The sequence below is a fragment of the Nasonia vitripennis genome, chromosome 1, assembly GCF_009193385.2.
Source record: "Nasonia vitripennis strain AsymCx chromosome 1, Nvit_psr_1.1, whole genome shotgun sequence".
NCBI lineage: Eukaryota > Metazoa > Arthropoda > Insecta > Hymenoptera > Pteromalidae > Nasonia > Nasonia vitripennis.
The window spans coordinates 36,340,793-36,365,977 of NC_045757.1; the positions used below are offsets into that span (position 1 = coordinate 36,340,793).

Below are 25,185 nucleotides of genomic sequence, written 5' to 3' on the forward strand. Positions count from 1 at the left end.
AGAGCCGTCTAAACGCTGCTTCCCCGAAGTCGAGGAAGGTACAATTAGTACACTTATATGTAGGTGCGCGATGGGTCCGAGAAGTGAAAACAAACAACGCGAGCTGTTATCGAGAATTCGAATCCGAGTGAGCAACCTCCTCACCGATTTACGCGATTATTCAAATCGAGTACCTCGAAAAATAAAGCAAAAGGCTCGCCGAAAGCCTACTCCAAGGATCTGCAACTCGCTCTCACAGTTGGCGAGTACTTATGCGCTCAGCCCTCTCGTGAGATCGGTAAACAAACGCGCTGCGCGTATGAATCACCGCGCGCGCGTACACACGCATATAATGCGCGCACAGCCTCCCAAGGCACGCGTCTCGTCGCGTGGGCGTCGTCGGCGTGGCGCCTCGCGTGCGACGTCTTTATATTACGCGCCGACGTCGAACATCGGTTTCGCGCGTGTCGCCTGTCTCTAGACGCTGCAGCGCTCTACACTCGCCGCGAACAATGAGGATGTAAGTAAGGGGATACGCGTTTCAGGGCTCGCGATCTCAAGGGCAATACAACCGCGCAGAGATCGAGTCGGAGGTTCTCGGGCAGATGAGGTATACCGGAGCTCGTTAAGTTTTTTTATTGCCATACGAAGAGTTAACGAAGCACGATAATGCCAAAAAGGAGAGGACGAGTAGATTTCAATAAGCCTAAGAGCCACGCGCATTCCCACAACGCGTCAGAAAGTGGCTAATTAATTTGCGAAATCCCTCCCAATTAATTCTCAATCCGAGCGTCTCCTCCTCGATTTTCTCGACGTTTATACGGCCCGCGCGTCTCACCCATCTCAAATATTTTGACGTAGCCCATTCTCTCTCTCTCTCTCTCTCTCTCTCTCTCTCTCGGCGCCTCGTCAGGCGAGAGAAACGCCGCGATTGTGGGTGGCACGCTCTCTGTCTCTCTCCCGCGCGCCGTTTCTCGTTTCTCCGATGCAGCGGGAAAGAGAATGAGAAATTCTTTCTCTTTGGCGCCTCGCGCTTTCGGCTTATACAAGAGGTCGTAGGGTACATAACGCCGACCGGTTAACCAGTGCTCACCTGGAATTTCGCGGGTTTACACGTGACCAACGGAATCCGCTTTTTATTATCGCTCCTCGCGCTACGGTATCTGCTCGATATCGATTGATTCGGTGACGCGTTTCTTTGGTATGCGCAGCGTCTTCAACTGTACTTTCTCGAAGCTCTAGAAGGGGACCACCCCGGCGATCTCTTCATTACGCAAATCCACCCGGTCTCTCACTCTTCTCTCGCCTCATTATAACGCACCTTCTCGTATACTCATTATTCTCGAGGAACCTCGCGCAAAAAGTCGCACAAGAGAGCCTTGCGAGTAGGCTCTTCTTCGTTTTTGCCTCCCGACTAATAAGAAGCTTTTCCTCAATTTGAAATATTAAATGCATAAATCAAGCCGCTTTTTCACAATCGGTCCCGCTGCAGAAACGAGCAATCGAATCATCGCGATCCGGAAGTACTTATACACACACACACACACACACACACACACACAACCGCCGTATAAAACAAAGCGATACGCGCATAGCCCGCGAGGCTGCAGTGTTTGCCGAGTACTCGTACCCTCCGGATTCCCGCTGCTTCGAACGTTTACCGAATCTTCTGATGCAGCTGAAGTGTCCTCGAGATCGGACTGACTAACCGGCGTAGGCTATCCGGATTCCTGACGGGCTGGATTTTTCGGGGAAGTGCTTGTGATTCAGCTTGCAATTGCGCGCGAGATTTTACTTTATTGGACTCTGGATGCTTGACCTGTTTTCTGTGTGTGTACACCTATTCGTTTCCAAGAACGCCGGGAATCGATTGGAAATTTTTTCGAGTGAGCCTCTAGATCTCGTACAGTCGATGGACTTTCATTTCCCGTCGGGGTTTCATTTGGAAATCAAACAGAACGCGAGTAGTCGGAATCAAGTGGTTAGTTTAATTTTTCTGTTTTTTTCTTTTTTTTTTTGCTTTCGAAGAATACCGGCCGCATCCACAGTAAAAAATGTATCACCTCACGCGATTTTTGGAACGGGCGAGCAGTTGCACTCGTTGTTGGGGTTTAGCTTTCCCGGACAGGGCGTCGAAGTCACGATATCCTTTGCTTCCTTATCTTTCATCTGTACCGAAGCTTCGGCTGCCGGCTGTGGTTCCCCGCTCGGCGCTGGTGGACTTTCACTTTCTTTCGGTTTGTCCTCGCCGTCCTTCTTGTCTTCAGCGGATTCCTTACCCTTTTCCCCCGCGGCTTCCGGATCCTTGGCTTTCTCTGGATTCTTATCTTTCTCCGTAACCTTGTCAGCGTCGCTCTTGAGTGACTCAGCCGCGGTATCTGGAATGGTAACCTTTCCATTTCAACGTTCGACTGTACGCGGTACTTTAAAGGTTACGGATCTGACGTGGGACGAACCTTTTTTGGAGGTATCGGCTTTTCGCTCGGGTGATGTGCTCGCTGAAAATTAATCGCACAGGTGAGGAAGTTCTAACCTCGTCGGAGTACGGGATATGTCATATCGGTTTTTATTACTGTCGATGCGACGTCGAACAACCGCGATCCCACTGAGGTCGCAGTGTCTCATCGGCGAGGCGCGCCTAGGACACGGTGGCGGTAAAGCGATGACGTTGTCATCTCGACACTGGCCCGGGATTATCGTTTCGTCCTCGTAAGTGAGGACTCGCTTGGTCTTGCAGCAGGGCTTCTTCTGCCGCGTCTCGCGCTGCTGCTCGGCACTCGCTCCCTGAGGCGAGCTGAAACGATTTTTTTCGAGGTTGCAATAATCAAAACAACGCGAGGTTACGACGACTCACAGCTGGTTGTCGTTTTTCGGAGTAACGGGTTCCTTCTGCGGACTGGCCTTATCCTCGGGACAGTTGCACATCTTGCCGTTGTTACGTTCCAGTTTGGAAAATTTGGACGAAAAAAGTAACGATCCTAAACTGAAGAGTCTCGGGGTAATTTAGACGACGTGGCCGAAAGGATTGAGCGATGACATTTCGCGCATCGGCTGCTGCAGCGGAGGCCGCGGATATTGACGCGACGGCCACTCGAGCCGCGATTCATTACCTTCAGGGTCGCGCATCGAGGAAAGAGCGCGCGAGCATGACAGCTGCAGCATGATTGCGCGCACTTCAGGTCAGTCATGTGTCTCCGCGCCCGCACCCGCGATGGCGTTCGCTATGATAATCCGAATCTCGTGCGCCGATTCGATTATTTCGATCTTGAAATTTTCACGCGAAAATAAAATGAGCGTCGTGATCGAAAAAAGCGTATCGTAACGATATTTCGCGTTATGCGGCGAGAGAGCTGAGAGAGAAAAATATGTGAGTCGGGAGCATATTGAAAGTAGCGATTGCTATCAGCTCTCGCCAGTGCGCAGAGCAGTTTGTTGCTCGGGGGCGCGTGCAGCCCGTCGTTACCGTACACTCGATACTAAATGTGCTATGGGCAATTTCGCGCGCTGATATTCAAATGAAATGGGCTTGTAAAAGCCCTCATAAACGTTGCGTGCCGCGAATTTACAGCGCAATCTGCATTTTTAGCGCCAGGCCAAACAACGCCGCTGGGATTTGTCAACTCTGATTCAATTTGGAGATAATGCCTGCTTGATAAGCGTTGTGTGCCTCTGATAATTATTAATAAAACCATATACGGATAAAAGCAGCGACGAAAATGGTCTTGTATCGAAGAGGTCGACGTACGATTCTCTCGTCCTGCAGCTCGTCGACTCGAGGAGGCTGTTGTTGATGGATCGGCGCCCTTATAAATATTGATGCCGTCCGCACGTGCATGTGTGTGTGTATTAGTCGCGCTCTTGATTTTCGGATGCATTCAATAGCCGCGGGAGAGCGACACCTCGGCGACGATATCTGTAATTCAAATGCGGCTCTCCGCAGGCGAGAAGAGAGCCAATTGATTCGGTTGGCTTTTTTTCTATTCTTCTTCTTATTCTTCTTCGTAAAAGGGGGGATTAGGAAGTAGTTACACGCCCGCTACGAGGCGGTGCGCTTTTGTTTACCGTCTGGAGTATGGTTCTTAAAGAAAGAAAAAAACGACTAATCGACGCTAATGTTCGATACCAAAAATCACGGCAATCGTTTCTTTCTTCATAGCATCTATAGTATGTGCACCGCAGCGCGTCGGTAGTCGTTTGTCGGCTTTCTCTCCGGGATACTCGGGAATCCTCCATAAAGTTTCGAACGCCGCGGCGCTGCGTGAAAAATGACGTCTTTCCAAATTGTTTAAGTAATAGAGCCATTAATCATTTATTTTTCGGACTCGGCGCGCACCTATGCGCGGCTTTCCGTCCAAATTGATTTTCTCGCCGCTCGGTGGAATTCCGATTCATTAGGGATCTCTATCATTGAGAGTATAATAATACACGCACGAGCGACGTCTCTCGAATGAAAACAGCAACAGGTATACACACTTTTGATAATACCTTCCGAGCTCGCACGCCTGATCCGTTTGTCAATACAAGCGTCGAGAAAATTACACGAAACAGCCCGCGCGTATACTCTCTCGACACTGCAGCCAATATCCTCTCCCCCCAAACTCACTCTCCTCTCGTTCGCTTATTATTACCACTCTTTCTGCTTTCGTCATACCATCATCCCAAACGCGCGCACCGTGAAACGAACCGACCGCTTGGCTTTCTCGCATTGTGAGAGTCATTATGATGAGTTAAGCGATCTCTCGCCCTTTTTTCGGCCTTTTTTTCTTCCTCGTGCTGTAGCAGCGTTGCATCTTGCGCGAGGAGTGAGTTAGTAGTTATAATCACGTTAGACTAATCGCTGCTGTAGGGGGTTGCAGCAGCAGCAGCAGCAGAGGAAGATGAAAGGGATGAGAGGGCGCTAAAACGGCCTATTAAACGGCCAATTGGCTCTGAAGCGCGTGCTGTAGGGACTGTGTTCTCTCTCTCTCTCTCTCTCTCTCTCTCTCTCTCTCTCTCTCTCTCTCTCGCCGCTTTCATCTCGCGTTTCGGCCTGTTCCTCGCTTCGCGTTCCTCGAGGATGCGCTGGCGGTGCATCGAAAAATGCTTCGGAGGTATTTTTTTTTTATAGTTTGGAGGTTGATTGATGGAGCAAAGATGCGATTCGCGTTATGGTATATCTAGTCGATTTTCGATGAATCATCGGAACACGTTGTCTTTGGCAAACAACATGGCGAAAATAGAAAAAGTAGTTATACTAGCTTCGTCATACAACTACGTCAATGTTTAGTTAACCAGACTTTTTTTCTGATTTCAGATTTTGCAAGGCAATAGAAACATTCTCGGAGGAGTGCGGACCAGGTAAGCATACTAAATTCGGGGATTGATTTCAAACGCTTTCAATCGGCGTCCACTGAAATACGCGTGAAACGACGATTCTCTCGCTAGTCTCGGCGACTTTTGAGACGTCGGATCGATTGCTCGCTAGAGACGAGCTCGTGTCGTCGTCGATCATTTTTCTCGACTGCGACGCCCGTAGATCCGCTGACAAATTCGACTCTGTTATAGGCAGCTGTGTGATTGACGAGCTTTGACGCGCCGCGTCAATTGCTACGGGAAAGTTTAGATGTAGAACTTTGCTAGATTTTTCGAAATTTCGATCTCTACCACAGTATAAATCAATCATCCTGAGATTTTACACTCTTCTAATACGACAACTCTGCGTGTAATTCCTCATTTTATTTTGTGTAACCGCTTTTTTTTATTGAATCCAGTAATTCACAAGAGCGATAAATCAAGCGCACAATTTTACAAAATACATCGTTAAAGCATCGACGATTAAAGCTGCTAACTAGGGCCCGCCGGTAACTGGTATACATTAAAAACCGAGAAGAAAAATAAAATTCTCCCATGATAGCCGGCCGTCGATACCGTTCAATCCAACGTCGGAGCACGCGCTCATAAAAGAAAAGAATTCATTAACTCCACGTTTTTATAGCGCAGAGATGAGCGTGGCCGGGCCGTATTCTCGAAGGAAAGAAATACCTTATTCCCCGCACTCGAATAAAAAATCAATGTCAAACAACAGGCGTATCCAGAGCCCAAATACAAGCGATAGCGGCTCGGCTCTTAAAGCGCCAATAAACCATATCGGCTAAATTAACTTTCTTCGGCGTTTTATGCCCTTTCTTTACAATTTCCCCCGATAGCGCACCGCCCATCGCATATGCATACGCGACTGCGATGCATTCCTAGGAGTGTATACCATGTGATCCCGCTACGGGAAAAAACGTCCACTTAGTTGCGCGCCTTATCTCGCGTTAACCCGTGTGGGTCTTTTTCCCGATTATATTATTCGAATCGCCCTCTCGACACCTAGCTCGGGTCGGAGTGGCTTTTAAGCCGGGCCTCCATTAGGAATTACTCAAGGGTCATTTGTTCCTGGGAGGCGCGCGCATTTTCTCGGGAAATTATTCGACGCGCGATTAGATACAGAGCGTGTGTGTTCATACGTATGGAGGTTTTGGTGTCAAGTATTAACGAGGATAATTGAGTAGCTGCGATTGGGAAATCCGTGGAGCTGCGTTTTCGAATGTCTCAAAAGGTATACCGCACTTCTTCTCAAGACCGCGATTTTCGCGCACCACAGCAGCAGCCGCCGTTTGGTATTGTACAGTCTCGCCGGGTATCCCGGAGCGACACGGTTAATGTGGCAATATGATGTATGTATATGCAAAGGCGAGGGAGTAGAACGCTTGCGCGCGCGCATACATCCGACGGCGGGCTCGCGTGCGCATGCATAAAGTCCGCCGGTGCAGGAGAGAAATGTATGTACGCGCGCGCCGGCTGAAACGGGAGAACGTTAACGTCGCCGCTGCGCCCGGTACATAAACCTGAAAAATACGACTCGGACGACGTCGTGCGGAGCGAGCTCTTTGCCGATTTTCCGCCGCCGCCACTGGATATCGATCGCGCCGTTAAAAAGTTGAAGCTTCCGCGAGAGAGCATAATACCGATCCTCGCCGATGCGTTTTTCCGTGCGAAATGAAGGGATTTTTCGAGTTTTTGAACAGCCCGCGCAGGGCTGTGTTTTATGCAGATGAGTTCGCGAGCGGTGGTCGATTCATCAAGAGCTTTTGGAATTTTGGCGGGAAATCTCGCGAAAGGTATACATTTGCATGTTTTGAATTTATCGGTGTACCTATACATTGAGTAAGAAGCAGAGAAGCCCGCGAGGAGCAAAACGATACGGTCAGCGCAGCTTATAAAATGCTTGCTCGCGGCGCCACTATAAGCCGAGAGTGAAAAGTTCTGCGGCAGCGGTGGCGCACTCCCGCTGTTGCGCCGCATCGCAGGCATTGCTCAACGGGAGCCGAAAGCGCGAGCAGCGCCGCCATCAATTAGCTGCCCCGAGAGAGGGAGAAAGATAGCTGCAACGGCAGCCTCGATTAATTCGAATCGAGCGTGCGGCGTTGTTCGCGCACGAGAGGACCCTTGTTTTTTAGCGAAGTTTTGTGTACACGGAGCTTTACGTGTTCGCCCGAAGTTCAGAGTGACCGCGTGACTTGAATTTTTGCCGAAGCTTTCAGAAGTTCACGATCTTTTTTTTCTTGCAAATACTCAGTGATTTACGCGATCGATGGAAAATTCTCGCGACGAAATATCGTTACGAACTCTTGGATTCGCAATGGAACACCGTCTATACTCCCTTAAAAATCCACACGCGCGTTGTACCTCAAGCGGACCCCCTTCGGACGATAAATAAGATGGTCTCGCGTAAGCGCCGGGTCCGAATCTTCTCGCGCGCTCCTATCTCGCACTCTCGGGGGTTAGGCGCATTCGGATTAAGGGCGAGAGATCTTTCGAGAGGCTTCGAAATGAGTAATATGGATCAGGCGCGCGAGAATCGCCCATAAGTCAGCCCCTTTTTTTCCCGAATTAGCATAAAATGCAATTATACCGCCGCCGGGTTTATTAACGATTAAAGCATATGTTTTGGATTCTCCCGAGCGAGAGCCGATGATTTACGCTCGATCTACGAGAGCAGTTATCGATTTCTCCGTTTTACACCGGTTATAAATCTCAAAGTTGCGAATTTCTATGAATGCTACATAAATCATATCTTATACACTCCGTGTTTGTTTTTCTAAAAACCACGGCGCCGCGTTACACAGCTAATTAACGTTCGACCAAAAAACATCGCGGAGACGCGCAAGAAGTTCTATATTACACCCGCAGACGTTTCGCGACAATGAGAGAAGAACGCGATATCGCTTTTTTCGCTCTTATTTCGTGCAGAGCGTATGCAAAATTCGCCGACCTCGGAAGTGGTCGACGTCGTGGTCGTAGAAAAAGAAGAAAGCTGACGTGGCGCGTGAACGAGGCCAGCTCTCTTGGATTACCGTTGCACATTTTTCGGGTTCTTTCTCCGCCCCCCACTCTTTCCGCTTCTTATCGCCGTTTTACTTTTTATCTGCGTCTTTCCATGTGGTTCCCAAGGTCGCGCGAGGAGACGTTCTTTCGCTCGGGAGGGTTTTTTTCATTGTTTTTACAACGCAGCCGGACGATTTGGGAACGAGTGAGTCACAGGAAAAATTGAATATCTCCGGATGCTCGATATTTTTAAAAAAGCTCCTTTGCATAAATTCCAGCTTAGTAACACAGCAGTTTCTCTCAGTGAAAAAAGCACGCCGAGCAAACGTCTAATTTCTAACCGGGCAGGTACGAGGCATTCGGCAATGCATATCGATTGCTCGGCCGATGAGTCAAGTGCAGCCCGTAGAAAACCGGCCTGTAGCGCACGTATATAACACACGCTCGCGCACTGCAGCGCCGGCGTTTCTCCGAAGCGTCTCGCCCCGTTACAAAATAGAACGATCGCCACTGCAGCCGTTGCTTCTCTTTCTCTCTAAAACATTCAGCGCACCTCGGACGTATATACATGTATACACAGCTCGATCAATAAACCAGGTGGTCGGCACTGCCGCCGTCGTCTTCCCAGAAGTAATCAACACGTGTTTTCCCCTTCTACTATGCTGCGCTTCGAAGCTACTTCCGAGCCCACGCGCGCGAGTCAATGTCCCTTTTCTTATTACGAAACTCGTTTTTCTCGATGTATCGTTGCTGGTCGGCGCTATTGGGATTGATTTGGAATATTTGACGAGGCCGCGTGTTTGCTCGTGGTTTTCTGCAGTTACGAGTGAGCTTTGAAAAATCGTTTCTGGGCCGAGCGCGATTCGAAAATTTGATTTTTAAATCGTTGCGCGCTTGATTTAAATAACAAGTTGCGTGTGTCCCGCGCTGTATCATATTTCATCGATATAGCTATACGCGTGGAATATCGACTAGTTTATCAACTTTTCACACGTAAAATTGAGGTTAAACAAAAAAATTGATTATGTTATACATTTTAAAAATTTTACATATGACTTTCGAAACGTTCTTTTTTCGAATATCACACTTGCTGCACGTTTCACATTGTTGCATAAACCATGTTTTAACGCGTTCGCGTCGGTCAATTATCGACGTGAGAGCGCAAAATACACGAATTTATAAGAAAGCGCGAACAACGTCATTACAATCGGGATCGTTTTTCTGCGAAGCGTTTTCTGAAACGAAACATTCTTATTACAGTAATACAACTAAGGGCCTTTTAAAAAAGCAGCGCCGACACCTCGTTGACCTCGTACGGGCAACGCCGATGGGGTCAGAGGTTGCGGTAAATTTCATAGCCCGCGAGGTCGACCGATCGATCGAGAGTATCCGGATAAACCACTCGCATCTCGTCGGTACACACATACCGATATACCTATACACTCTCTGTTTGCTCCCTCTTGCGACATTATATTATATCCCTTTCGAGAGAGAAAAAAGTACAAGCGGCGCTCTTTCATCAACTTCTCACCGCACTGCAGCAGTCAAAAAAAAAAGATATGCGAAAGCGGCTCTGCGTTTCCTAATCGGTGTCGGCTTCCATCGCCAAATTAGCTCGGTGATCGATCATGTATAGTTTTTTCATGGGAAAAGCCGACGAACGCGGCGAAAGTGTGTTCGGCGAGGTATTTTTTTCTTCCACACTAGCGCTAGATCTCGCACTTTACTAAATGCTCGATTCTAGTGGTGTGAGCCGAAGGATTGATCATGGGCTGATTTTGTATGACACGATGTTTACCAATTCGGTGACGTTGGGCAATTCCGCATGCACTCGTGTATGAACAAGATGTGGACGTGAAAGATTGATTGAAAGCTTTTGTAATTGATTCAATTTATAGCGTTATATACTAGTGCGGAATTTGGTAGCTTCCATTACGCACGAAATGTCTTGTTAATACATACGTAAATGTTTACTATTTGATTTTCAGATGAGCTCATAGGAGTCCACTGTACACATGGAATTAACAGGGCAGGGTATTTGATTTGCAGGTATGAATAAGGAAACTAGCAAACGCTTTTCAAAGGCTATTTCATTACTTGAATATTGTGTTTTTTGCATGACCACATTTATTTAGTTGTGCTGTTGGAATTATTAACGTAGACATAACTATGGCATTTACAGGTATCTTGTGCAACAATTAGGCTGGAAACACTCAGATGCCTTAAAAGGTAATACAAGTTTCGCACACATTACTTTAAAGTCTAACTGTTTCAGACTGTTATTACAGTATCTTAGTACTAAATTGAATTTACCTCCATGGATTTTCTTGCAAAAGTGTAATTCAAAACTATACATGCGTAAGCAATCGTTTCTTTTAACAATAGGATATTTGCAAATAATTTTGAGTATTGATATGAGCAATTGTTGCACATTCTCATCGTGAATACACTTGCCCTCTGAACTCAAGTTCAGGGTACAACTGTACAGTATAAGCTTGCAGCCTGCATTTAAAACTAGATTTGTAATTAAAGAGGCAAATTACATTCTGTTTTCAGCTTTCGCAGATGCTCGTGGCTACGCGATTGAACGTTCGACTTACGTCACTGATCTCTATCATGCACCACGCGACGCAAAGCTGGACGTTAGCAAGGTGAACTTGAACGTACCCGTTAAACCTCAGAACAGCAGGCCTCGCATGAAGCACCAGGGAGGCCCACGAGGTCCTCCTCCCTTCCCACCCATGGGCCCACCGGCGCCACGTGGCTTCATGAACGGAGGACCCTTTCCACCACCACCTCCCGGTAAATTCGGCCCTCCGAGGCCCCCAGCATTTGGTCCGCCGAGACCCCCACCACCGATGGTCGGTCCCCCACCACCGCGTGGTCCGATGTACAGACCTCCCAGATCCCCACGTGGCGGACCCTTCGGACCTCTACCCCCACCACCGCCGATGCGACATGGACCACCGTTACCCCCACCACCAGGAACTCGATCCATGCGCATACCTCCTGGCCCCCCAAGACCACCTCCAGTCATGGGACCACCTGGCCCTCCGCCACGTGTACCACCTGGAATGCCGCCCAGAGTTGCACCACTACCGGGACCTCCGAGGCCCCTACCTGGACCCCCTATGAGGCTATCGCCCAGCAAAATAGTGCCACCTAAAGGACCTATCACTCGCGCCGTCGGTAGGGCAGGCACCAAACAGCTCAACGATCAGGATTTCACCGCAGACGTGTTCGAGGAGAACCTGGCGGCCAAGCCCTCGAGAGCTGGTCACAAAAGACCGTATCGTAAAAACTGACGATAGATGAGAAGATCGGGAGAAGGAGTGTGAATTATACGTGTTTGTGTAGAACGCGCCGATGAAGAGAGATTTTTACTGCATGACTCGCTGGGAGCGTATGGCAAAGATTTTTGATGGACTAAACTGAGCGGATATATTGGGCGCGAGATCACGTGTAAACATTGTCATAATTTTCATCGAGCTCAGCGGACGCTTCGCAGTCTGGTATACAGTTTATTCGTGTTTTTCTTTTAACGCGTTCACAGATTTCGATCGACGATTTGTATTAGCTACAATAGAGCGAAAAGGTATGTGCTCGTATCATGTATGCAGTTTTGAAGTCTGTGCTCGGCTGAGACTCGCTGCTTTCGTTGCGCCGAACAGTTTTTGTATTATCGGCAAGGAGTAAATGATGTATTTTTATTTCCTTAGTTTTTCTTTCCTCGAACGTGCGTTATACGAAAGCTCACACTGGTTTTCGTATTTGCCTCAGTCAACGTTTTCCACCTACTCTACGTATGATTGCGCTAGATAAGCTTCTTTCATCATACCTACATATATATTTTGTGTATTTTCAAACGCATTGCATCGTGAAAGACTAGTAAATACGCTACTTATTGCCATGCCGAAATCGTGCGATAGTGGCTTCAATTAATTTTGAATTTAACTATAAATAAATGATCGTTCTATATCAACTGGGTTCCTTTCTTACACGTCCTTTATAGTTCCAGTCCTTAAAAATTGGTAAGTAGACTACGGTAACAAATCACGCAAATAATATACGAACCTCGATAATAATAGCAAATCTGGTCTAGGAGTCCCATATCTCAATGGCCAGCCTGTCGGTAGTAATTTAATCGAGAAACCAGTGCACCGCGCGAACTGACAATCGCATGCGATACAATCGAGCGTCGATGATTTCATTGCCTGCAACGAGGCAAAAATCGACGAGGACACCGTGCGAGTATCTTTCGAATCGACGACTCGGTTAATAAGTCAACGTCTTAATGTTCTCGGCTGTGTACTAATTGTTGAATATCGCCGATCGCGCAACTGAGTTTATTTATTGTACAATCGTCCTTACAAATCGTGACGCCACGACGTTATATTTCTTTTGACGTTTGAATCGCTCCGTTTGCGCAATCGTATTTTTTTTACAGAATTTAACGGTTCAATCACGCTCGCATTATTACTTCTCGGAATCGTTACACATCGTCCTTGCGCACAAAAGTAGCTATCTATCAAAACTCTTACGATTCGCCAAACACTGCACACTGCGGCTAAGAAAATTTTTACCAGCGATTGATTATCCTCATCGAGCAACTTCACTTTCAATATTCACGCACCGTGTGATTATCTTGATTTCCAATTCAGAAAAAAGGGATAAAAAACGAGCGCGCATAACTCACACCGCGAGCGATTTCGCAAAGAATATCGGCTATAATACTTTCGTGTATAACCAACCCATCCTCTCGCGCTTATCCCGGCGTTGAATCGACAAAGTGTGCGCTCCTCGCGCAAAAACGTTTCGCATCGTTTCTCCTTCGCGTCGCGCACGCGGTATATACTCTCGATTAATGTACACACGCGCGATATTAATTCGCCGCCGCTGCGCACATTGAAAGGCGCGCGGCGCCAGCGAGAGAGAGAGAGAGAGAACATGCGTGGGCGGAGTAGTTCGTTTCGCAGCCTTGGAATGTAAGACACGCGCGCCTGTAAGTAATTCCTCGCGATTAGAATACGCCGCTTCGACTATATGGTAAAATGTTAATGCGATGTACGTACGAGAGAGAGAGAGAGAGAGAGAGAGAGAGAGAGAGAGAAAGAGAGAGAGAAATAGATGGCGTGTGTACGGAGAGACGATCGAGCTGCGGAGAGAGAGTTCAAGTTTAAAAGCCGTCGTCTCGGAAGAAGAAGAAGAGGAGGAGGACGAAAAAAAGGGAAGCAGAGCGAAAGGATTTTCAGCGAAGCGCAGTGCTGGAGAATATCACGTATACGCGTATACCTCCCTCTTCGTAAATCAGCCGTCTCGCTCAAAGTAAAGCCCGATATCGTCCGCCGGCTAACTTTTACCCTCTCTCCCTCTCCTCCGTCTCATATCGGCTAAGGCAATCGCGAGACGACGCATCACGGGATGGGGAATAAGAGTTTTCCGGTGCAACGCACCAGCAGCGCAGCGCGCGCGCACCTATCCCGACCAGACGCTAGATTTATCGGCGTATTTTCTTTGGAAGAGAGAGATTCGCGAGTTCGGCTTTTCATCCCTTCGCTGTGCGCCGGGGAGTTCGAGACTCTCTCTCGTTCGGAGATTCACTTTTGTAAAATGAAGTTAGTCGGGGGGACGCACAAGGAGACGTGTGTATCCTCGGGATTTCGTCATATTGCCTATCCGCGAGAGGCTTTGTGCGTTCGATATAAAGGACTCGATAAAAACGTTTAACAAGAGTCTGAAATGTAAACCCTGAAGGTTGAAGAAAAAAGAACAGCGTTATACGTCCCACACGGCATTCCACTACTTCCGCAGCAATAAAGACCTCCGTATAGCTCGCAATACCCCCATCGACCCTACTCTAGCGCGGATTCGCAGAAACTTTCACTATTAATTTCCGCGCGGCGCATGCATAGCTCGAATAAGTAGCCATAAATCGAGAGCGAAAAAAAATTTGTTTAATGGATCGCGCGCTAGCTTGCATATGAAAAGCAGCGCCGGAGAGGACGATGCGTAGCAGTCTGCGGTAGGTCGAACGGTAAAAGGGGCAACATAATAGAACGATGGGACTACGCCGCGCGTATAAGGGGACTGCACAACGAGACGTCGCTTTCGGCTGCCGATCTGCGCGAGTATGCCTCAATTAATGCGAGATGTAATTATAAGTTAGAGCATCGGCAGCAGAGGAGGAGGAGGAGGAAGTGAAAAGAGAAAAGTGAGTTTTTATCGCTCGAAGCGCGGGCTTAGATCTGAGGCACGTGTTGCAGATTTATTACACGGACTTCTTCTTTTTTTCGACGTTCCGCAGACTCGTTAATTACACACAGATCGACCGCTAGAGTCAACGCTGATAACTTAATTATTCAACAAAGGTACAGCGCGGGAAATTCAAACCGCGAGCGGAGTTAACGGCACTACTGCGCCAAGCCCCACTACACAGACATACCTCTCGCTCGCGAGCGCATCCAGTCAATCATAGAGTATCGCGCAATAACGCCGACGCGGAAAGAATATCGAGTAGCTCATACGCGGCCTACTTAGCGATCGGCTTGATTAACGCTCGGTGATTAATAGTCGCTCCCTCGGAGCATCGCAACCCCGTCGGCTGATCTAATCGCGCGATATTTATTGCCTCTCTCTCTCTCTCGCTCTCTCTCTCTCTCTCTCTCTGCGCTCACCTTCGCGGCTTCAATCGGTCGTATTATAGTGTCTGCAGTTGCTCTTTTTTTCGAGCCTTTGCGAGCCTGGCTTGTGGCTTGCTCAGGACTTCGTCACCCTGATCTAGTTTTTATTTGATATTCAATCGTTGCGGTGCACGGGTCTTGCATTGTTCGATTTTTTTTCGAGTGCGTGGACTCGCTTTTTAGAATCGAGTTATCATTGCGTGATAGGAGCGAAACAGCTGTGTTGTACGCGAACCGCAGCTTAGTTAGCGATACCCGTGTCAAGCGGAGCATCTAATCCCTCGATGTGTAATTGTTCAGTGATTTCCTGTCGAGCGCAGAATTCGATACCTCCGCGCCGCAACACGTATACGTTTGCGTAATCAGGTCTATGATACAATCGCGCCGATGCAGAATCAATTATTATCGTTATCTCCACTGTACATCGGCGTATGAATACGCGTCGTACATCAAATTCAAAAGTTCTCCGAACACACAGCACATGCGCGCAGAGTTCTTTCCTCGAAGCAATGAAATAAATGTCGGGAGGCGCAAAACAAACTCCCGCATTGATTTAGCATCGAGAAAAGAGAAGAGGCTCGAGCGGCGCGCGCAACAAATGAAAGGCTTCTAATAACCACATACGCGCAAGATAAACAATGGAGCGAGAGATACTCTAGGCCTACTTTGGCGGCGCGCTGTAATAAGCGGCTGCCAAATATGAAGCGCCAGGAGGCGAAGCCGTCAGTCGTTAGTTTTTGAAAAGCCCGCGCAAGTGGACTGACAGCCCGGCAAACAACTCAATTACCGCGCGCGCGCATAAGTCTCTGTATGCACTCGAGAGGAAGCATCGTTTGGTAATTTCCGCGAATGACGACAGAACGAGAAATTTGTCGAGTTCGGAAAGTCGATGTATTTTTGTGTGAACCACATGAAATTGATTTTCGATTTTTCAAGTTTACGTACACCAGTCCAGCTTCACAGGCTAATACAGTCAGGTAAAGTGCAGCCCAAGATTCATACTCACGAATTCACTACACAGAGCCTCTCTCCGGGCATCAGACGCACACACAAACACACATACACGAGCGAGAGAAATTCGCCGGCTTATTTACGACCCGAAGCAGCTCGGACAATTAAGAGGCCGTGTAATTACCGATTAGCGGGCGCACTCCTCATCTTTGTAACGAGTTCGCGCCCCGAGGCCAAAGCTATATCCCCTTCAAACTCCATATATCACGCCGCGCAGCAGCGTCCGCGTCGCATCGCGAGCTCGCTGCGAGAAACAATGATAATAACGCTCGCGTTGACATCGCTATTTTACGCGGCGAGTTCGCGCCACCGGTGAGATCGACGACACCCTGGCTAACTATGTCCGGGCTTTGAATTTTTATCTCCCGGCTCAGAGAGCCTAGAGAGAGAAAATTAATAACTCGCCAGCGGTTTCTCTCTCTTTTTTTTCGAACGCGTCGCGCTTGCAGACGCTCAACTATGCTAAACTCGCCGCGGGAGGATCGATACTCTCTTTTTAAACGGATGATGGTCGTTGTACGCGAGAGTTTTTCCGCGACGATTTTCGGATACTCCCATCGGCGGGCGAAGGAATGCGCGAATCGGAATTCGAAGAGTATAGTACTTTGTCAGGCTGCCGCGCAGCGCTCAAGGCGGCGCGTATACCTGTGGGAAGCGAAAACACTGCACCCGCCGCCGCCGCCGCTGCAGAGTCTGAATGTTAATTGTTGTTTAAATTTATGACAGCCTCTCGGAGTCTCGTCGTTTTTTCAACCTCTGGCGCGACCCTTTCCAGCCGAATGAGCCGGGCTATTCATTCCGCGCGCCAAAAGCGCGGCCTTATAGAAAACGAGCTCGACGATTAGGCCCCGGAGAGAGAAAGAGAGAGAACGGCAGCGATGAAAGCAAGATGAACCGGAGAAGAGTAGGCTGTACAGGCGATTAGTGCAGCAGCCGCGCGGTGCCTTTGTACGCGCGAGAGAGTGAAGAGCTTTGGCGACCTGCGGGTATGGTGGAGAATTGCTCTGAGATTTCATTTATGGCTCGTATTGATCGACTTGGTTGTCGGTACAACGATGAGAGACAGGGGACTGTCACCTTGAGGATTGACTACGACGGCGGCGCTAACGCAAGGCGACAATCGGTATGAGGTATCGGTTCGCTCGCACGAAAGAGCACACGCGTACACGACTTCGTGATCGAACCAAACAACAACATTTTATCTCCCAACGCGTCTCTCACTCTGAACGGCAGTAAAAAGCAATACCCCATAAAGTCGCCGAAATAACAGAGCCGCGCTCGTGCCTAAGTGCACCTCTGCCGCGCGCGTGTATCGTAAATCGCCGTCGAACGGGCGAAATAAAAATCCATTACCCCGCACGTCTGAATAAATATATAGGTACCTACTCCCTCGCTCTTTTTGCTCGCCGAGGAAAAAAAAGAAGCTCGCGAAGACTCTAGGACTCGATGCGCGTATGCACACAGTTGGGCGTTTCGTATACGCCGGCGGCGCTAAACGCGCCATTCCAAATATAATGAAAATTAATGAGACAGCGAGCGGTGCAAGCGTCTCTCCTCTTCGTAGAAGGCGTGCGCGTCAAGGCGTGTATTATTTTTCGAGAGACAATGAGAGAGAGAGAGAGAGAGAGAGAGAGAGAGAGAGAGAGAGAGAGAGAAGGGACGATTCACCGAGCCTCATCCTCGTGTGGGGCTTGTATTATAACGTAGGACAGCCGAGCGCGTGTAGGTGGTTCGCCGGTCTGCATAAGAGACGTCTGTGGCAAAAATTAATTCTGTAGCCGAAGGTTTCTTGTACAGTACGCGATATGTCGATTTTCGGAGTATTCGCGAGACTAATCCATTTATGAAGGCAGAATTATAATCGCATGGACAAACAGCCATAAAGCACGACGCACGTGTTTGCGGGTTATTGACAGAAGCTCCGCAGCCTCCTACACTCACGCAGAAAACATCTTCGTCATCGAAGAAGAAGAAGCAGAATTCTTTTACGTAAGCGCGACCCTCCAACCAGTGTAGCATCATATACATCCTTCTCTCGGGTACATACGTAGTCATCCTACGTCACGGCCGGATCGTTCGCCAAAAATAACGTACATTGATTTTTCGGGAGAAGCTGAGGGTAGGGTTGAGTCTCTTCTTTCTCTCTGCAGTTGTCTCTCGCTCAATGGCAGAGATAGAGAGAGGGAGAAACACGAGTCAATGAAAGCTCGGCGCCGCTGTGTTTCTTACATGTGTGTATTCATTCGTCGCTGCTCTGGCCAGCGATGATTGAAGTTTTTGCGGAATCCGCGCGATTTTCGAGAAAACATTATCGCATGCAAATTATCGTCTCTCGTCGCGAGGAAAAGCTCTCGAGATAGTAAATACCAAAAGTCGAATGTCATTAGAAATGCATGAAGAAAAGGCGTTAAGACTCGCCGAAAAAAATCATATACACGCGCACACAGTGGTGCGCACAGCATTTAAGAATTCCAGCTCATAAATGCCTTGGAAACGGTGTCATTGCGTATACCGGCTCCGCGGGAGAACGACTCGAGGGACGCAAACCGCAAATGTTCGCTCTTACGAAATATAATCTACATCTCATGAACATGAACTTAAATGGATGCACGCGTCGCGTGTATAGTGTGTTTACAGTCAAGGCTAAAGACCGAGTAAGCGAGTGAGAGAGAGAGAGAGAGAGAGAGACGGGCTTTTCTCGGAAGACTACGCGCTGCAGCGCGTTTTGAAAGCCTTTGTTGAAATCGAATCGGACGCTTTTAGGGGGCTTTAAATTTCATCGCGGGTGATTACGCCCGTTTAATTTCCCGTCGTACATAGTATTATTCCAAATGAGTTTATTTTTATCGCGCGAGGAAGCTCACCTTGTTGTTCAACACCGCGCGCTTTTTGCGTACGATCGGTTCGAATCGATTTCGCGTATTTACGATTATTGCGTTCGATTCTTTTTTTCATGAATATTATTTGTCATCGATGTACGTTATTGCACCACTCGACGCAATGGTCAGGGACCGATCGAGCGAACTTTCCGAGAAGTCGAAGTGCTTGAACCCTCGAAAAAAGAGAAGGAATGAAACAGGCAACTCCAGACAATGGTTCTATTAAACGCCGATCGTGCAGCCTATCGAGACTGAGAGAAAAAGGAGTCGTGCAGCAGTTTAAAAGAGAGAGTCGTGTGCGCCACCCCTGCGCGCGCGGAGATCTAAGATATTCTAGTCCGGTCGCGTGGCGACAAATCACGGCTTTATTGTAACGCGCGCGCGCGACTCGAAATATGTCTCGTAAACGTATTTCTTTCTCGAGAGATGTTCCGCGAAGATACCCTGAGATACGCTGTTTCGATGCTGTTCTCGAGAGGGGCTGGAGAACTTTTGAGTGCGTGCGATTTATTATATCCGATGTAAAAATGAGTGATCAGAAATGCGACTGGCGTTTATTGAAACCTAATGCGTAATTTATAAAGAAATATAATGAATTGCAATTCATTCGACTTATTTTGTCGTAATGCTAAGAAATATTACAAGTTAAGTTTCATCATTGCAATCTCTTACACCAGCACTATAAGCATCCTATTCTCGAATTTTTCGGCACCAAACGACCGCACGCTCAGCCCTATACTCGATATCGCTCATCGTCCCACGCGCTGTTTTTCTCTCTCTCTCTCCCCCGGTCCAATATAAGTACATCTCCGGCGACTCTCGTATTCGTCCGTTGGCTCTCTCTCTCTCTCTCTCTCTCTCTCTCTCTCTCTCTCTCGCGCGAAATCCGCGACTACGTCAAAATAACCGGAGAGTAGTGGGAGGAAGAGGGGCTGAAAGCGTGGACGTTCGATCGCGGACGCGCGAGTAGTGGGAAAACAGGAGAAGAGTAGTGAGGGAATCCGGAAAATACTAGCGAGAATCGGTTAACCCTATGATCGCGCGCATGTGATAAACAGGACAATCCTTCGGTGGCATTGAGGGCGGATGGCTGTTATATTAATGACTGATGCAGTTTGGCTTGCAAGTATGACCATTCGCAGCGTGTACCAAAATTTGGTAACGAAATCGTGAAAAGCTTTTAGAACTGGTAATTGAAAGATAATTCGAGTTTTGAATAAATAATTTTTCACCACCTCCACCAGAGAGATGACGAAATCTAACGAATCGATACGCGAGACCGCGCACGACAGAGACGAGAACTCGCCCCGCGAGCGTTGAAAAGAGAAAAACAAACCAGTCGATAGCGCGACAAAGCCAAGCAATCTCAACCCTTCCCTCTTCCTCGACCCACGACGTCTAGCATCACCAGATCCGAAGAAGGGATGTCCGCGCGCGCGGGAAATGGATTTCTGCGTGGTCGTTTCCCGCGCGGCGCTGGCGTCGGTAGTAGGGGAATCCCCGCTCTCTCTCCCTCTCTCTCTCTCTCTCTCTCTCTCTCTCTCTCTCTCTCTCTCGCTGTCTCTCGTCCGGGGCGAATTTTGGCTCCCTCCAGACGAGCCAGAGGAATGTCACGCGATCTATGTACACAGCACGTCCTCTCTCTCTCTCTCTCTCTCTCTCTCTAGCATGATAGAGAGAGTCACACACTGCCCACGCGCTAGCTGCGCGAAAGTAGGGCAAAGTCGATTCATTCATTCATTCAGGCGCCGCCGCTACCACCGCACTGATTCATACCCTAAATTCGTCCCTCTCTCCCTCTTCGAAAAATCTACCCCCCAGCTTAGGGCCATCCACACTCTCGTTCTGCATGCGCAGAGCCCTGCCAACCGATGACTTCACTCGAGAGGGGGTGTCGAGCTTTTTTTGAGCCGCGGCGAACTTCGAGCACCCACGCGAGTGCGTTGAGCTGCTGATCGCGAGGCGAGATTCCGCTGCTGACTTCTAGGAAGTCTAATTTACGGATATGCAGAGGAGCTGATTCTCCTTCTCTGTGTGTATTATATGCGGGGAGAGTTTGACTTTTTAAGAAGCTCGAGCGTTGGTGGCGCGCGCTCGTTTCACACTTTGACGCCCGCGATTTTTGCTCGAGGTTTATTGCTGCAGGGGTGGATCTCTCGCGCGCTATAATGACGTGGGATTATTTCGCGGTACCAGATATGTGCAAAAACTTGCGTGGAGGAGATTTTATGAATCTGGATACAAGGGTAAATAATTTGTCGGAGTTTTCGCGGATATTTAGGAGGGTAAGAAACCAGCTATTTATGTACTTTTAGATCGAAAAAGATAAGAGATGTCCTCGAAAGCTGGAAAAACAATGGAAACGATGAAGCTGCAGGTTTTTAGAAACAAAACCATCCCCTCCTCACCTTCGACCGCGAGCACTCGAAGGAACCACCCGCGCGTTCAGCTCTCGCGAAAGAGAGTTGAGTCACACCGTTTGCGGCGACCTCGACTCCGCCATCGGGACGTCGAGCCACTCGCTCGAATAAATTTTTCAGAATCTCGCGCTTCCACTGCAATTCGTATGCACATAAAGAGACGCGGAGACGCTCCACGTCGTTCTCTCGTAATAACGCGTGACATTGCGGGGGTTTTTAACGCTCGATGCGCTTCGACGTGGGAGAAAAATTTGACTTTATTGTATGCCAAAGCAGGCGAGATTTATAGTACGTGTACAGCACGATGAGACGCAGGAGTTTTCGGGGCAGTGATTTTGCTGTTTCGCAATATATGCTGCTCTCGATTTTTTACGCAAACGACGTAAGAGCTGAGCTATAGTTCTTGATGGATCGGCGTTTTTCGCTGACGCAATAGCGTGTGCGATTTTCGAGCCCATCACGCAACAATGTACGGCGTTTCTGCGATAAACGCAGAGGAGAAATATATAACGCTCGGTGCAACATTAGCCAAGCGAGAGACACAGTCGGTTCAAATTGACCGAAAATTTCGGCGCCCGCGTGTCGTCAAGTGGGTCAAGAAAATCGCATTAAAGCGCGCGCACTGCACGCCCACACATTTTCCAGCTCTAGGGCTCTCTCGAAAAATCAATGCTCGCTGCAAGCTCTCTCGTGAGCTTTTCGCGCACCGGGGCCTTTCGACCTCGTTTCGCGGACGAAAAAAAAGGACTCGCCTCCTGCAGCTGCATTAGCTCGGTTGCATCGAATTCGGAGGGAAAATGCGCTGGAATTTTTTGGCCAGTTTTTTTTCTCGCGAGACGAGAGGAAATTCAAGGAAAAGTTTAATATCTGCATGCGTATATAGAACGCGGTCTGCTGACGTAACTGGCGAGCGGTGACATCATGATTTCATACATGGAAAATCTGTTTTTGGCTGTTCCCCAACATTGACTGCGATATTGATTATTCTAACAGTCTTAAATCTTAATTTTCGAGAAAAATCCTCTGACGTTCGCGCAGCGTATCTGCTTGCAAAAGTAATGTTGTACTTTGAGAAAAAACGAAAAAAAAATTTAGGAAATTCACACCGAAAAAAAGGAGATCCTCGACTCCTCTGAGGAAGACGTAGTGGGAGGTCGTATTCCATATTGCATACGTCGTTATTAAGCACAATGCGCCGCGTCTGACGTTTTCTGGCCGAAAGCCATTGTCGATCGCCGCAGAGAGAGATAGCCCGCCGTGTGTAGGCCGGTGTGCATCTCGTAGTAATACAGCCGTTTTGTCCATTCACTCCATCCCCCGTCCGTCGGTTATAATACGGTATCGACTCGGAATATAACAGGCCTGTGTACACTGAAGAAAATCGTGGAATGATTCACACTCGTTCGTCCCAGGCTTAATTCATCGAGCGCGATTCCTTTCCATGAAAAAGTAGCGTAAAACCGAGAAGAACCTTAAAAGCCGCATTAATCCTCGCTCGCGCAAGCTTTATCATCATTACACGGGCGAGCTGCGCGTGCGGTTAATCTCTCCTAGAGGATCACTCGTAAAACTCGTCGTGGGCTTGGCGTGTCACACGTCGATCTTTACGCGGAAATTCCTCTTGAATTTTGACTTTACTCAGTCGAATTAATAATTCCGGAAGAATCTCCGCCAGTCGCATCAAAGACACGCAAAGGAGCGCAAACTCGCCGGAACAAAAGCTCAAGATCGCGCTTATGCATACATGCAGCCGGAAGTCTCTCACAGAACGCGTAGAGAGAGAGAGAGAGAGAACGTGTCCAACAAAGAAAAGACGCGCTTTCGCGATTGCGGACGCGAAAGGTCAGGGCCGCCGTCTAATTCAGCTGAGTGTATACGTATGTACGTGTACAAGTGTGTGAGAATGCGTATGTACGTTTGTGACGAGGCGACGGGACGTTGCGTCATAGCAGTATAACCGCTCGTTTGTTTCGAGAGACGGAGAGAGAGAGAGAGAGAGAGAGAGAGAGAGAGAGAGAGATTCTTAAGGTCTCGAGTGCATGAGTTGTGCAGTTTGGAGAGTTCAATTACTCAATCGGCTGCGTTATTGCGGGGGATGCTGGCTCTCGAGGTCGAGGGCTCGTGGATAAATTTTGCTCGTTCGACGCTTGCCTTAATTGTTGTACGATATTTATCGTTGAAAGTTTCGGATTTTCGTTCTGGTATTGCTCAAAACATAGTTTGCCTTAAGCGAAAGCTCCGGGAGCTTTCAAGAAAATGTGCACTTTTCGAAAATCTCGACAACTTTGTAAAAATTGCAAAAATTCAATCCTATACAGACGAACAAGAAATATCGGACCATCTTCGAAAAATTTTTCGTCATCGCCTCGCTCGACCGCTACATTTCAATGGCAATCCTCGCACTCAATTGATTTAGCGGAAACTCGCTTTTACGATGTTTGCCGATGACATTCTCGGGCTTTTTTTTTTATCCTCCTCGCACGACAGACAAGCCGGGCGTCTCGGGTATTCCGGGCGTGCGGTATTTCGCGGGGAAACGTTAGAATTATTCGTGTATATGCAAACTCGCCGGCTCATACACATCCGCGTCGCGGCGCCTTTTTGGAGCTCGGTGTGAAATTCTACACCCGGCGCCCGCGACGCGATGCCTCTTTCTTACCGACCGTATGAATCGATCTCGCGTCGATCATTTTACGCGGAAGATGACGGTCTCGCGGTCAATTAGATCGTTTCTCGAAACAATGCAAAATTTTTCTCTAATATTTCAACGCCGCGCTTTCTTCGAAATTCCCGGCGAACTTCTTCTCGCGGGCGCGCGCCTCATATAACTTCGTACTTCACTTAGCTGCCTCTTATCCTGATGCTCCCGAAAATGTTGGAAAAGCATGTAAATTCTGCCAACCCCCGCGAAAGCTTTTCCGGCTGATTACTGTGCTCGCTCTCCGGAATTAAAGAGGATTTCCGGGGCGAGCCGAGAGAGAAGAAAAAAATCGGCGAAAATTAAAATGCGCGCGGGTGTATCGCGATGGCCCGGATAATAATCAGCTCGCGTGGGTCGACGGATAGAGAGAGAACGTGTATTTTCGAATTCATGGCATATAAACGCGCGCGAGCGCGATAGCACGGAGCAAAAGTTAAAAGCTTTCGGGTGCACATATAACGAACAAAAAGAGCGCCTGCAACCGGGTCACGAGAGGGGGATGCAGTTTTATTAGGCTACTCGAGTGAAATAACGCCGATTTTTTTTCTTTCGAACACACACCGAAAAAAAAACTTTTCCAGATAGAAACGAGCGATCGTCGGTTGGGCCGCGCGATAACCACAGATCACCGATACTCCAAAAAAGTCCGCGACCGATAATAAAGATAACTCAGCTCGCTCGCCGGCAACAAATCGTCTTCTAAGTTCTCCCCGCGACGACGTAAGTCTTCCTTAGCGAAATTTCAAGTGCATCCCTCGGTCGTTAACGCTCCGCGCACTGGGGCGAAATTCATTATATCCCCAGGGGTGTAAGGGGATGGAAGGGGGGGAGAGGAGAAAGTTTGTGCGCGACTACTGACGAGAAGGCGGCGGAGGAGCTGCCGGACATGCATAATACGATAACACCGACTTTTCCGAGTAATTGTTTACGCGTGCCAAGCGAGTTATTTGGCACACGGCCACCGTCCACGTGCGGACGAGGACTCTCTCCCTCTCTTTTTGACTTTTCCCGGGGAAAGATACTTTTTTTTCGTCACTCGCGTTTTAATTAGCGCGATGGACACATTTTTCGTCGCGCGGTGAAAAGTTGCGGAGCGAGCTTTTACGCGCGTGCATAAATACCGCGAGTCCTATCCGATAAACCTGCACGACCTGTTGAAGTCTTTG

The 25,185-nt window shown here is 48.5% G+C and overlaps 2 protein-coding genes across 2 annotated transcripts in view; one reads left to right on the forward strand and one right to left on the reverse strand.

Moving 5' to 3' along the window:
- LOC100679456 (RNA/RNP complex-1-interacting phosphatase) overlaps positions 1 to 12,310 on the forward strand; it is a 44,388-nt gene extending 32,078 nt beyond the window's left edge. The window contains exons 9-12 of the mRNA XM_003423942.5: positions 5,273 to 5,316; positions 10,317 to 10,377; positions 10,511 to 10,557; positions 10,885 to 12,310. Coding sequence (XP_003423990.1) covers positions 5,273 to 5,316; positions 10,317 to 10,377; positions 10,511 to 10,557; positions 10,885 to 11,633 — 901 coding nt within the window. The 3' untranslated portion in view covers positions 11,634 to 12,310. The remainder of the gene's footprint in view (positions 1 to 5,272; positions 5,317 to 10,316; positions 10,378 to 10,510; positions 10,558 to 10,884) is intronic.
- Positions 1,948 to 3,196, reverse strand: LOC100123839. The gene is made up of 4 exons (XM_001607537.6): positions 2,834 to 3,196; positions 2,553 to 2,773; positions 2,436 to 2,477; positions 1,948 to 2,357 (listed from the first exon to the last, which is right to left on the reverse strand). The coding sequence occupies exons 1-4, from the start codon at positions 2,902 to 2,904 to the stop codon at positions 2,044 to 2,046; spliced, it is 648 nt and encodes a 215-aa protein (XP_001607587.2). The 5' UTR covers positions 2,905 to 3,196; the 3' UTR covers positions 1,948 to 2,043.
- Positions 12,311 to 25,185: the final 12,875 nt, after the last annotated feature.

Excerpts from the sequence above, each read along its gene's own strand:
- LOC100123839 (XM_001607537.6), bottom strand. The coding sequence starts at position 2,904 with ATGTGCAACTGTCCCGAGGATAAGGCCAGTCCGCAGAAGGAACCCGTT. Across the intron at positions 2,478-2,552 it reads TGTTCGACGTCGCATCGACA|CGAGCACATCACCCGAGCGA; the intron begins GTAATAAAAACC and ends ATTAATTTTCAG. Across the intron at positions 2,358-2,435 it reads AGCCGATACCTCCAAAAAAG|ATACCGCGGCTGAGTCACTC; the intron begins GTTCGTCCCACG and ends TTACCATTCCAG.